Source organism: Rana temporaria, chromosome 10 (assembly GCF_905171775.1).
Source record: "Rana temporaria chromosome 10, aRanTem1.1, whole genome shotgun sequence".
NCBI classification, from domain to species: domain Eukaryota; kingdom Metazoa; phylum Chordata; class Amphibia; order Anura; family Ranidae; genus Rana; species Rana temporaria.
Window position 1 is genome coordinate 2682573 of NC_053498.1, and position 13904 is coordinate 2696476.

The following is a 13904-nucleotide window of genomic DNA, read 5'->3' on the forward strand; positions in this document are numbered from 1 at the left end:
TATCTTTGCGCCTGATTCATAGAATCAGTTACGCATAAATTTGGCCAAGATACGAGCGGCGTAAGTCTCCTACGCCATCGTATCTTGGGTGCATATTTACGCTGGCCACAAGGGGCGCTTCTGTAGATTTACTTGTCGGAATATGTAAATTAGGTAGATATGCCGATCCACGAACGTAGTTGCGCCCGCTACGCCGTTTACGTTAGGCTTACGTCCGGCGTAAAGTTCCCCCTGCTATATGAGGCGCAGCCAATGCAAAGTATGGACGTCGGAACTAGCGTATCTTTTTACGTCGTTTACATAAGTCGTTCGTGAATGGGGATGTGCGTAGGTTACGTTCACGTCACAGGCATTGAGCCGGCGTATCTTGGGGAGTAAATTCGACGTGATACTGGGCATGCGCGCGCATGCGCCGTACGATCGGCGCTTCATTTGCATGGGGTCACGCCTCATTTTAATAAAACACGCCCACCTCTTCCACATTTGAATTACGCGGGCTTACGCTGGCCGATTTACGTTACGCCGCCGCAACTTACGGAGCAAGTGCTTTGTGAATACTACACTTGCCTGTCTAAGTTGCGGAGGCGTAGCGTAAATAGGATACGCTACGCCCGCACAAAGATACACTCTCCTACGTGAATCTGGCCCAAAGTGTAATTTCTTCAGTGTTGTCACAAGATTTACACAAATGCGAGGGTTGTACTTTGTTTTGTGACATGCTGTATGTGATCTCCCGCACACAGATGGGGTGTACTTACTTTTGTGAGATGCAGTATATATTTATTGTGATCTATAAGTGGCGCGTGCTGAGGTCTGCAGCAATGAAGGATTTTTGTATTTGAAACTTTAATGTAAATCTTGACAGTTGAGGGGGTGTAATATTCCCGCTGGGTGGAGTATGCAATCCCCTTTCTTTCAATATCGCCCCAATCGAGGTGTGATTTTTGTCGCCTGACAAATTGCAGGACTGCTTTTAGGAAACGGGCGTCCCGTCATTTTGTTTGTGTGATTTTTATCAGGTGACAATATTGTCCTGTGATTGGGGTGCCATTGAAAGTAACGGGAAATTGCAGTAATTCCGCCCGCGATCCGGCATGCCTAGGTGTGATCGCAGCCAAAGCTAAGCGTCTTCTATCAGTTGCTGGGTTCTCCTTCTATAGATTCTGGGGGAACATTTTCTTCCTCAAACATTCCACACATTCTCTTTATTCCACCGCTAATCTATACTCTGCATTGACCTTGTATTGCGCTTTTTCTCTCTGAGGACTCCAAGTATTGGCGTTGGCCGGGAATCGAACCCGGGTCAGCTGCTTGGAAGGCAGCTATGCTTACCACTGCACCACCAACGCAAAAGTAGCATGTCTTTGTAGTGTTGGAGGAAACCGGAGTGCCTTCACAAGAAATCAAAACTTATCCTAAACTATCCTAAACTACAATATATAACACTCCTATAATAAAACGCACCCGAATAACAATAAAGAGGGGTACAGTGGTCCCCAAATTAGCAACTAAATGGAGCTAAATAGTCCTTTCACCCTTGGGCCTCATTCACACGGGGGGTATTAATCCGTACCCCATGGGAGGGCCATGATTACCGGAATGGGGATGCACAGGTGTTTACAGCATCCCATGTAGGCAGTCCCATTGCTGTCAACTGGGGTGCAGTGACTGTACCCTATGTGACATCTGTGTGGGTGCCGGTGCACGGCCCCGAACGCACCCAGGGTGCGTCCGCGCAACTGCACCCACATGGATGTCCTTTTTGGGGTTAACGCAGCCATCACACAGGGTACAGATTCATACCCCCTGTGTGTGAGGCCTCGGACTTCTCCATGAAGGACCTCACTGGTGGGAAGAGTTTTCATTTCTCCAGCAGAGAAAGCCTAAAGAAGGCTGGAAAGACTTCTCCGACCTCTGAAGACAAAAAGAGTTCCAACCTCCACTTATAGCCAGTCCAACACACGCCTCAAAAACATACCGGCCTCCAACCTCCACCTTATAGCCGGTCCAACACATGCCTTTAAAAACATACCGGCCTCCACCTTATAGCCGGTCCAACACATGCCTTTAAAAACATACCGGCCTTCAACCTCCACCTTATAGCCGGTCCAACACACGCCTCAAAAACATATCGGCCTTCAAACTTCAAAACATAATCGATTTCTTTATGCCGATCGACAATACATAGATCAAACTTATCACCTGTAAAAACATGCTTGTGATGTTTGTGGTAAACGGCCTGCTAGGCCTGGGGGCAACCTAACCAAGTCCTCCAAGAGTGTAAATGTAGACATTATGCTTTAAGGTTAATAAAAAAATATCACATTCTAAAGGGAGAGGTAGAACAAGGGGAGGAGTATGGAAGAGGCAGAGAGGGAGGAAAGTAGGGGGGATGGAAGGTTGCGGGTACGGAAGGGGTGTGGGGGTCCCCCCAAACCCTCACCCCCCTTCTTCCTCCAACATTCCCTTCTCCCCCCTTTCCTCCCTCTCGCCCTTTTCCATACCCCCCTTTTGTTCTACCTTTCCCTTTAGAATGTGATATTTTTGATTAACCTTAAAGCTTAATGTCTACATTTACACTCCTGGCAACTTTTGGAGGGCTTGGGTTCGGTTCCCCTCGGGCCTAGCAGGTCGTTTACCACCAACATCTCAGACACTTTTTTTTTTTTTTTACAGGCGATTATGTTTGGGCGATGTATTGTCGAACCTTGAAGCTTCTGCAGAAAGGTAAATAGAGGGCTGATGGGAAGACCCTCCGGTTACTGGAGTGGCAGCCGCCACCAGTGTAGGGGCCTGTGTTGGTACAGCCGTACCTGGTCCCTGGGAGGGTCCCTCAAACTTCTTGTTGAGTCTTCTTCTAGGAACAGCCAATTGTCTTGTTTGTCCAGCTACGTTGATAGTTGGTGATTCAGAAGCTGCTTATGAGAATCTTTTAAGAGATTGATGACGTAGTGGATTCCTGTCATGATGGCTTGAAATGAAGATCCTCTCCATCATATTCACTAGCAAATCGTCGTCCTCTTCTCATCACCTAGTTTAACTTTTCTTCCAACATTTTGGCCATCTTCAATCCCAAGAAAGCTGCACCCCTCCCATTTAAGTGCAATCCGTCGCTACTATAAAGATGGTAACGGCCTGAAAAGTCAGCCCAGTTCGCCATGAAGCCAAACCCCTCCTCCCTGCACCAGTTCCTCAGCCACTTGTTAAGTACCATAAGCTCTTGCTGTCTCTGTGGTGTGGCTCGAGGTACAGGCAGTATTTCAGAAAATATTGCCTTGGCGGACCTTTTCTTCAATATGGCCCCCAAGTCCCTGAAATCATTTTGTAGGGCGCTCCATCTTTCTCTAACTTTGTCATTGGTACCGATATATACCATGACAGCTGGGTCCTCTCCAGCGCCATCCAATAATTTGTCCATGCAATCTGCAATGTTCCGAACCTGAGCGCCCGGGAAGCAACATACTGTTTGGCGATAATGGTCTTTGTGACAGATTGCCCTCTGTATTCTTCCAATAACTGAATCCCCTACCACTAGTATGTGCCTATCCTTTGTGGTAACCTTGCCTCCATTTTCGTCACATGTTGGTGATGTCTCTGTGTGAACCTCACATGTTGGTGATGTCTCTGTGTGAACCTCACATGTTGGTGAAGTCTCTGTGTGAACCTCACATGTTGGTGAAGTCTCTGTGTGAACCTCACATGTTGGTGAAGTCTCTGTGTGAACCTCACATGTTGGTGAAGTCTCTGTGGGAACCTCACATTCTGGTGAAGCCTCTGTGGGAACCTCACATTCTGGTGAAGCCTCTGTGGGAACCTCACATTCTGGTGAAGCCTCTGTGGGAACCTCACATTCTGGTGAAGCCTCTGTGGGAACCTCACGTTCTGGTGAAGCCTCTGTGGGAACCTCACGTTCTGGTGAAGCCTCTGTGGGAACCTCACGTTCTGGTGAAGCCTCTGTGGGAACCTCACGTTCTGGTGAAGCCTCTGTGGGAACCTCACATTCTGGTGAAGCCTCTGTGGGAACCTCACATTCTGGTGAAGCCTCTGTGGGAACCTCACATTCTGGTGAAGCCTCTGTGGGAACCTCACATTCTGGTGAAGCTTCTGTAGGAACCTTACATTCTGGTGAAGCCTCTGTGGGAACCTCACATGTTGGTGAAGTCTCTGTGGGAACCTCACATTCTGGTGAAGCCTCTGTGGGAACCTCACATTCTGGTGAAGCCTCTGTGGGAACCTCACATTCTGGTGAAGCCTCTGTGGGAACCTCGCATTCTGGTGAAGCCTCTGTGGGAACCTCGCATTCTGGTGAAGCCTCTGTGGGAACCTCGCATTCTGGTGAAGCCTCTGTGGGAACCTCGCATTCTGGTGAAGCCTCTGTGGGAACCTCGCATGTTGGTGAAGCCTCTGTGGGAACCTCACATGTTGGTGAAGCCTCTGTGGGAACCTCACATGTTGGTGAAGCCTCTGTGGGAACCTCGCATTCTGGTGAAGCCTCTGTGGGAACCTCGCATTCTGGTGAAGCCTCTGTGGGAACCTCGCATTCTGGTGAAGCCTCTGTGGGAACCTCGCATTCTGGTGAAGCCTCTGTGGGAACCTCGCATTCTGGTGAAGCCTCTGTGGGAACCTCGCATTCTGGTGAAGCCTCTGTGGGAACCTCGCATTCTGGTGAAGCCTCTGTGGGAACCTCGCATTCTGGTGAAGCCTCTGTGGGAACCTCGCATTCTGGTGAAGCCTCTGTGGGAACCTCGCATTCTGGTGAAGCCTCTGTGGGAACCTCGCATTCTGGTGAAGCCTCTGGGGGAACCTCGCATTCTGGTGAAGCCTCTGGGGGAACCTCGCATTCTGGTGAAGCCTCTGTGGGAACCTCGCATTCTGGTGAAGCCTCTGTGGGAACCTCGCATTCTGGTGAAGCCTCTGTGGGAACCTCGCATTCTGGTGAAGCCTCTGTGGGAACCTCGCATTCTGGTGAAGCCTCTGTGGGAACCTCGCATTCTGGTGAAGCCTCTGTGGGAACCTCGCATTCTGGTGAAGCCTCTGTGGGAACCTCGCATTCTGGTGAAGCCTCTGTGGGAACCTCGCATTCTGGTGAAGCCTCTGTGGGAACCTCGCATTCTGGTGAAGCCTCTGTGGGAACCTCGCATTCTGGTGAAGCCTCTGTGGGAACCTCGCATTCTGGTGAAGCCTCTGTGGGAACCTCGCATTCTGGTGAAGCCTCTGTGGGAACCTCGCATTCTGGTGAAGCCTCTGTGGGAACCTCGCATTCTGGTGAAGCCTCTGTGGGAACCTCGCATTCTGGTGAAGCCTCTGTGGGAACCTCGCATTCTGGTGAAGCCTCTGTGGGAACCTCGCATGCTGGTGAAGCCTCTGTGGGAACCTCGCATGCTGGTGAAGCCTCTGTGGGAACCTCGCATGCTGGTGAAGCCTCCACGTAGCGTTCATTTTCTGTCTTGCTCACTAGGGCAGTCCTGCCTTGTGAGCGGTCTCTGCAGTAAATACTGCGTACATCTGCAATAAAAAAAGAAGAATCGGGTTTAGCACTCTGACCTACATTATATATAATTTTTATACAACATCAAATTATACAGAGAAGTTCGAAATTCCAATGCCAGGGACAATAAATAAACCCAACATGACAGGGACCCATCCTCTATGGGGGCGGGGGGAGGGGAGGTGACCTCTAAACAATATCTATTTCCATTCCTATACATGTGTAACTTTGGACTCCAATAAAATTGTTTTGGCACCATTAAAACGTTTGTTATCCCCCAAAAATAAATGAAGATCCTGTTCCTTTAAAGCCTGTTATAGTGCTTGTGCTGTGTATGAAATATCTGGCTGATCCTACTAGTTTCTACCCTCCCCCTCTCTCTACCCTGACTCCCATGTATCGGGCTGCAGAGTCCTGACACCGGAGTATCTATCATACACTGCTATCTGCAGCTCTCCCTGTGTCTCCTCCCCCTCCCTGTACAAGTCTCCATCATACGCTGCTATCTGCAGCTCTCCCTGTGTCTCCTCCCCCCTCCCCCTCCCTGTACAAGTCTCCATCATACGCAGCTATCTGCAGCTCTCCCTGTGTCTCCTCCCCCTCCCTGTACATTTCTCCATCATACACTGCTATCTGCAGCTCTCCCTGTGTCTCCTCCCCCCTCCCTGTACAAGTCTCCATCATACACTGCTATCTGCAGCTCTCCCTGTGTCTCCTCCCCCTCCCCCTCCCTGTACAAGTCTCCATCATACGCTGCTATCTGCAGCTCTCCCTGTGTCTCCTCCCCCTCCCTGTACATTTCTCCATCATACACTGCTATCTGCAGCTCTCCCTGTGTCTCCTCCCCCTCCCTGTACATGTCTCCATCATACGCTGCTATCTGCAGCTCTCCGTGTGTCTCCTCCCCCTCCCTGTACAAGTCTCCATCATACACTGCTATCTGCAGCTCTCCCTGTGTCTCCTCCCCCTCCCCCGCCTGTCATCTCTCACTATCCCTGATCTGTTCACCCCCCCCCCCCTCTGTCACATAAAAAGCTGCATCCTAGTGCCTGTGCTCTATATAAACAAAAAGGGAAAAAAAAACATTTCTACTTGTATTACAATGTATCCATCTTGGCCTCTGTGTAATCTTCAACTGCCATAACCCAGCACATGTGATCCGTTAGGACAGTTTGATTGTGACAGTTGGCATTCCCAGCATGCCGGGAATAGAAATGTTTTTTGAAACTGTTAAGTCTATGGCTTTCCTTCCGCTTTAAGCCGGTTGAAACCGGTTCTTTTTTTAAATAACACACAGGCACTGGGATGCAGCTTTGTATCTGACAGAGGGGAGGATATAAAGATCACATAGAGGCTTAACAATCACTTTAATACCGTGTTTCCCCGAAAATAAGCCCGGGTCTTATATTAATTATGCCAACAAAAGACACAGTAGGGCTTATTTTCGGGGTAGGTCTTACTATGTAATGTGATGTCTTCTCTCCCCCTCTCCCTCCCTGCCTGTCAGGAATCCCCAGTGTGAACTGAGTTAAAATGCTAGTAAAATCCTATAATCCACTCTATTACAGTATTAAATAATGTACAATGTGTGTGTTTCTGTAATATAATTGTGCCAAATACCCTTGTTATAGAGCCGCTCTGTGCTTCTGTTACCCGCCGGAGCTCTCTTCCCCCACAATTATATTACAGAAACACACACATTGTACATTATATACTACAGTACTATAATAGAGTGGATTATAGGATTTTACAAGCACTTTTAACTAGGGCTTATTTTCAGCGTAGGGCTTATATTGCAGCCCTCCTGGAAAATAACGCTAGGTCTTATTTTCAGGGTAGGTCTTATTTTTGGGGAAACAGGGTATTTCCTCCCCCTCCCTGTACATGTCTCCTCCCCCTCCCTGTACATTAATATCTCCTTCTGTTCTAAAATTCTATGAAAAGGAATCATTTTGGGGTGAAGGAGCCTTTGATCGATGAGTGTAGGTGACATCCATTTTTTTAATCGATCACTATCTATAGTACTTACCAATCTCGGTGTCTGTATTCCGGTGATGTCCATTGGCTTTACAGCCGGATCCGAAACATCCAACGACGGTTCTGAAACAGCCGCGTACAAACGCCCGGGTCCTCTTCATTTTGGAGGGCTTTTTGGGGGTATCTGCAGGCTGGACACTGATACCTCCTCCTTCCACAGCCGCCCTTCCTTTGCTGGGCTTCTCTTTGGTGTTTTTCAGAGAAAAAAGCTTTTTACATTTAAGTTGTCTCATTATTAAGAAATAAAGAAACACTCGTTAAATGTACAAGAATATGAAATCGAATCGCAATGAATTCGAATCGCAAGAAAAATCTCAGGAGAGATTAGAAACACGTCTTCACTGGTCAGTGAACACTCAGCTACTGCTCTCTTCCCTCCGCATCGGCTTATATTCGCTCTGGCTCATGCTCATGCTATGACATCACAAAGACTTTTCTTTTTTTTTTTTTTAAATCTCATGATGACTCGGCAAAAAAAATAACTGCCAATTTTTCTTAAAGGGGCCACGTCCTTATTTTTGAACTTTGTGAATTCAGCTTGTAGGATCAGTATATGGATCTAATATGGACACATTGTTGTTGTGAATGGGATTTAACCCTTTCAGTCCCATGGCTGAAATAAAGATCTCTATTCTTATAACATCTTTTCATTTCTTTTATGTTCTCGTTATTGCACCCCAATTATGTCTCTATTTTTAACCCTTTCACTACGAAATGTGTCTACATTTTTTTTTTTTTATGTAACCCTTTAACTGCCAAACCAATAGCCCCCCCCCCCCCCATTTGTTACATTATAAATAAAGGAATTGCTGTTTATTTTTAGTGTTGCATGGAGTGGAGAGGGATTATTAGAACTTGTCAGGCTTTTTCCTTTTTAAAAAGAAATTGTCAGTTTTTTTTTTTTTTTTTTTTTTTTCATGAGTTGATTTTTTAAATCTCTTGATGACTGAAAAATAACGAACGATTTTTCTTAACCACTTGCTTACCGGGCACTTAAACCCCCCTCCTGCCCAGACCAATTTTCAGCGCTCTCACTCTTTGAATGACAATTGCGCGGTCATACAACGCTGTACCCAAATGACATTTTTATAATTTTTTTTCCCCACAAATAGAACTTTCTGTTGGAGGCATTTGATCACGTCTGCGGTTTTTTATTTTTTGTTAAAGACAGATTTAAAAAAAAAATACAAAACCGTTTTGTATTTAGTGGGAATGCTTCAGCAGTCCCACTATTGTTGTTGTATGTTATTTTTCATTTTATTTTTTTATCTTTTAATTTAATATTTTATTCCGTACGTTTTTTGGCGTAACTTCTGCATAATTTCAGCTTTTAAAGCCATCCAACTTTTAAAATGTTCAGCTAATGATGGGACTTCAACTTTTTTATTTTTTTTCTACTATTCATACTTTTTTAAATATTAACCTTTTTTAACACTTCTTTTTTTTTTTTTTTAACATTGAAGTCAATGAGAGCATGGGGTGCACTTTTTGATGGGGCCACTTTTTGATGGGGCAATTGGATTGGGGCCACTTTTTGATGGGGCAATAGGATTGGGGCCAGTTTGGCCAGTTTTTGATGGGGCCATAGGATGGGGGCAATTTTGATGGTGCAATAGGATTGGGGCCAGTTTTTTTGATGGGCAATAGGATTGGGGCCAGTTTTTGATGGGCAATAGGATTGGGGCCTGTTGTTGATGTAGTTTGGTGGCAATATGATACTTTCAGCTATTAAAACCATTTGACTTTTAAAATGTTCAGCTATGATGGGACTTCAACTATTGTATGTTATTTTTCATTTTATTTTTTTATCTTTTAATTTAAAATTTTATTCCGTACGTTTTTTGGCGTAACTTCTGCATAATTTCAGCTTTTAAAGCCATCCAACTTTTAAAATGTTCAGCTAATGATGGGACTTCTTCAACTTTTTTTTTTTTTTTCTACTATTCATACTTTTTTAAATATTAACCTTTTTTAACACTTCTTTTTTTTTTTAACATTGAAGTCAATGAGAGCATGGGGTGCACTTTTTGATGGGGCCACTTTTTGATGGGGCAATTGGATTGGGGCCACTTTTTGATGGGGCAATTAGATTGGGGCCACTTTTTGATGGGGCAATAGGATTGGGGCAATTTTGATGGTGCAATAGGATTGGGGCCAGTTTTTGATGGGGCAATAGGATTGGGGCCAGTTTTTGATGTAGTTTGGTGGCAATATACTTTCAGCTTTTAAAACCATTTGACTTTTAAAATGTTCAGCTAATGATGGGACTTCAACTTTTTTTTCCTACTGTTTCTACTTTTTAAAATATTAAGCTTTTTAACCCTTTTTTTTTTTTTTTTTTTTTTTTTTTAACATTGAAGTCAATGAGAGCATGTGACACTTTTTGATGGGGGCAATAGGATGGGGCCAGTTTTTGATGGTAGTTTGGTGGTGGTAATATGATGGGAGAAATTTGATGGGGGTTGTTTTATGGGGCAGCTCCTGCAAAAGGTAATTTATTTTAAAAAGATGCTAATTAGTGGAAATGCTGATTCTCCCTTCAACTTTTTCTTATGGATTTAAGCCATTCATCCAGTTAGCTTTAGCAATTCAGTTATTCAGCATTCCCACACATTTTCTGCAGGAAATGCATTTTCTAGTTATTATTATTATTATTATTATTATTATTATTATTATTATTATTATTATTATTATTATTATTATACATTTATATAGCTCTGACATACCGCAGTGCTGTACAGAGATCACTGTGCTTATTGAAGTTTGTACACCCAGCTTGCTCTGTATGGGCACTCAGGACAGGGTAGCCATGCCAGTCTCGGAATAGTTAATCTTGCAGTGATGTCATTCATTATTTCTGTTAATTGTTTAGTTTGAATTGCTATGTATTCTGGTCTCCTCTTTATCTGTGCTATTTTCTTATTTTTTTATTATCTTGCTCATTTTTATTTTCTTTCTGTATCTCAGTCCCTGGGAGTGGAAGTGGCCGATGACATCACAGAGCTCGGTATCACTACAGCTCCTCTCAGTGCGCCCGGCCCGACGCTGGCCCAATTCTTCCTGCAGATCTCTCCTCGCCGTTTTCTGTTGATGCAATACAAAGATGGCGCCCTGACACCGCTGCGTGACTTCTCTCATGTAAGCACTTACCAGAGAATGTTATTTCATATATATATATTTTTCATATTGTGTGTGTGTGTGTGTGTGTGTGTGTGTGTGTGTGTGTGTGTGTGTGTGTGTGTGTATATATATATATATATATATATATATATATATATATATATATATATATATATATATATATTAAATATTTTATATATAGAAATTAATATCTCCTAAACCATACAGGTTTAGGAGGTATTTAATTTTAATTAGAGTTACCTGTAGGTAAAAATGAGGACAATGCAACCGCTTTAATGTAGACTTAAAGGCACGTGACTTTATTCCTATTCTTTATGGCAGTTTTTTTTTGTCATTTTTATTTTATTGTTTTCTCACAATTCCAGGTGTCTCTGGCAACCTTCGCATCCACAGCGGATAAATCGGTGGCGGTGGTGCTGCAGTGCAAGACAGACGTGGTCAGTGCTTTGTGTGTGCCGATTGTTAGTCTCTGTTTGTAGCTGGGAAGTCTTCACTTTTTTGTTTTTTATTTGAGTTTTTAACTTCAATGTTCATATTGTGCTTTTTTGTGTCTCTAAAACAGAAACCGACCCCGGAGTCCGAGGCCACTGCTGGGCTCAGCTGCTCGGAGGTAGGTTTACATACTTTAGGCCCCTTTCAGACGAACGGCTGTTTTGCCGCAGCTAAAAGCATGTTTATGTTTTGCTGGAATTCAAGGTACAGCGATCGGCTGCATTTGTACAGTGTTTTTAGCTGCGGTTGCGTTTAGCCGCAGCACGATATTGAACGGGGATCTGACTTGGATCCCTGCCAATATCAAGCACCGCGTCTGGTATGAATCTTGAGGGGGAACTCCACGCCATTTTTCAAATAAAAAAACGGCATGGGTCCCCCCTACAGGAGCATACCAGGCCCTTGGGTCTGCTATGATTTTAAGGAGACAAAATAACGGCGTGGGGTTCCCCCCAAAATCCATACCACACCCGTATCCGAGCAGCAACCCGGCCGGTCAGGAAAGGGGTGGGGACGAGTGAGCGCCCCCTCCTTAACCGTGCCAGGCCGCATGCCCCTCAACATGGGGGGGTAGGTGCTTTGGGGCACGGGGCGCCCTATGGCCCCCCCACCCCAAAGCACCTGTCCCCATGTTGATGAGGACAGGGCCTCTTCCCGACATCCCTGGCCGTTGATTGTCTGGGTCTGTGGGAAGGGAGCTTATCGGAATCCGGGAGCCTCCTTTAAGAAGGGGGCCCCCAGATGCTGGCCCCCCGCCCTAGGTGAATGAGTATGGGGTACATCGTACCCCTAGCCATTCACCTGGCGTAAAAAAAAAAAATGTATAAAACACACTTCACAGGGTTTTTAAAGTAATTTTATTAGTCAGCTCCGGGGCCCCCCCTCTCTTCTTTAGCTCTTTTACGAGGGGGGGCCTGCTTCTTCGATGTCTTCTGCGAGGGGGGGGGGTGTCTACACCGCCGTCTGGTTCTCTTCCGCCGGGCGGGGGGCCCGCTTTCTTCTTTAGCTCTACTGTAAGGGGTTATTTTTTTTTAAACCTCACTGAATTTCTTCCTTTTGTTGCAGGAGGCGGCGTCCTGTCCCGGGCAGACGTTTACCGTCAGTCTGTATATGGCAGACAGCGGCCGGAGACTTTTGGACACCACCATGACCTTCACGTTGGAGCAGAGCTGTGTGAGACCAGACGCTGTGAGTGGAGATCTGTGCTCCTTTCATCATCTTGGATGCTCTGTCATCGGCCCCTCTGCTTACTCTGTGCTTTTTTTTCTTATAGTTATATCTACAGCTGTTCCTGAAGAAAGACGACTCGGTGGGCTATCGGGCGCTTGTGCAGACAGAGGACAACCAGCTGACGTTCCTGCACCAACCAGGTACCCGCCAACTCCAGACTCTGGAGATATTTATCGTTATTGCAGAATTAGATGCACATCGGTTGCATGCTGCCTTGACTGTAGCAATGTCTGAGATTTTTGGTGTATTTGCAACCCCTGGGCCTGAAATCCTGCGCAGCCACCCTAGATAGATTTGCAAATTACTTTTTACAGATTTACTTCAGTTTTTTTTTTCGAAAGCTTACTTGTATAGCCGTGTTTTCTATGGCGTTTCCTGTCTCTGCCACCCGCGGGTATGGTCGTCCTATCCGGCGGCGCACGGTCTCCTGGTAGCTATGTGTCATTATTCCCAGGAGTCGGTGTGGATGGCCGCCGCTAATTCTCACGATATGCAAAAACCCGGTTTTTGTTGCCATCAAAACGGGGTGAGCACTTCCGACACCGCCACCCATTGTGATGACAACGTCAGAAGTTTACGCCGTACATAATGCGCGGGAAAGGGTGGTGCATGCTGGTAGCTCGGCATCACCGTATCCTGGTGATCCGACGATCTGCTTTCCAGGTATCATTGGTTCCTGTAAGGACTGCGCAGGCGCAATCCTTGCCGACGGAAATCTCCGAACCTCGGCCGGCATCCAGGGCGACGTGGAATTTGAGGGAAGTGGCCAGTCGGCCTCACGTCCTCGCTTCGCTCAGATGGCTCCCTCCGCTCGCTCGGCCTCCTGGCTCTTTTTTTTTTAACATCCAGCCTAGATGCCGGCCGAGTTTCGGAGATTTCCGTCGGCAAGGATTGCTCCCAGGAGAGGAGCCGGTACACCTGTGCAAGACTGAAGGGAAGGGCGGAGATTCGTTTTAATTATACTTTCCTATTGTTCATTATTTATATTTTATTTTTATTTTTTTTTTATTAATTTATTCCTCTCTCTTCCTTTTTGTTTCCCTGTTCCTACCATCCCATTCCTCTTCCAGGAAAGATCTTGTGGCTGAGAGAAGAGTCTCTGTCAGATGTTGTGACGATGGAAATGGTGGACTTGCCGCTCACGGGGGCTCAGGCTGAGCTGGAGGGGGAGTTTGGCAAGAAAGCGGGTATGTGGAGTAAGGTTGGGGGTGAGGGGGGGGTGATGGGGAGATCTCACTGTCTGCGCTCACATGCTATTCTGTTTTTTTTTTTGTTTTTTTTTAATGCTTTTTTTCATTTTTGCTTTATCTGCTGCCTGGATCCAGCCATACAAGGTAACACTCAGACATGTCTGTTGTCTTATTGCTTGCATTCTTCAGAGAATTCTATATGGTTGTATGTTATATGTATGGGTCAGTTCCTTCCCATCATCAGCCCACAGATGGGGACAGTTGGAGAAGTCTTCTGCAGTTAGGAAAACAGGCTAGATGGCACGGGCAGTAATAAATACAGCCGA

The 13904-nt window shown here is 45.8% G+C and overlaps 1 protein-coding gene and 1 non-coding gene across 3 annotated transcripts in view; one reads left to right on the top strand and one right to left on the bottom strand.

Moving 5' to 3' along the window:
* The window catches only part of EMC1 (ER membrane protein complex subunit 1), a 35482-nt gene that overhangs the window by 7283 nt on the left and 14295 nt on the right, over positions 1–13904 (top strand). Inside the window, exons 8-14 of one of the 2 annotated variants that reach the window (XM_040326750.1) lie at positions 10493–10663; positions 11032–11103; positions 11229–11276; positions 12224–12346; positions 12432–12528; positions 13459–13575; positions 13714–13722. In XM_040326750.1, coding sequence (XP_040182684.1) covers positions 10493–10663; positions 11032–11103; positions 11229–11276; positions 12224–12346; positions 12432–12528; positions 13459–13575; positions 13714–13722 — 637 coding nt within the window. The remainder of the gene's footprint in view (positions 1–10492; positions 10664–11031; positions 11104–11228; positions 11277–12223; positions 12347–12431; positions 12529–13458; positions 13576–13713; positions 13723–13904) is intronic. The other variant, XM_040326751.1, reaches the window with a different exon arrangement.
* On the bottom strand, positions 1278–1349 carry TRNAG-UCC. Its single transcript has one exon. It is a non-coding gene; the product is annotated as a tRNA-Gly (tRNA).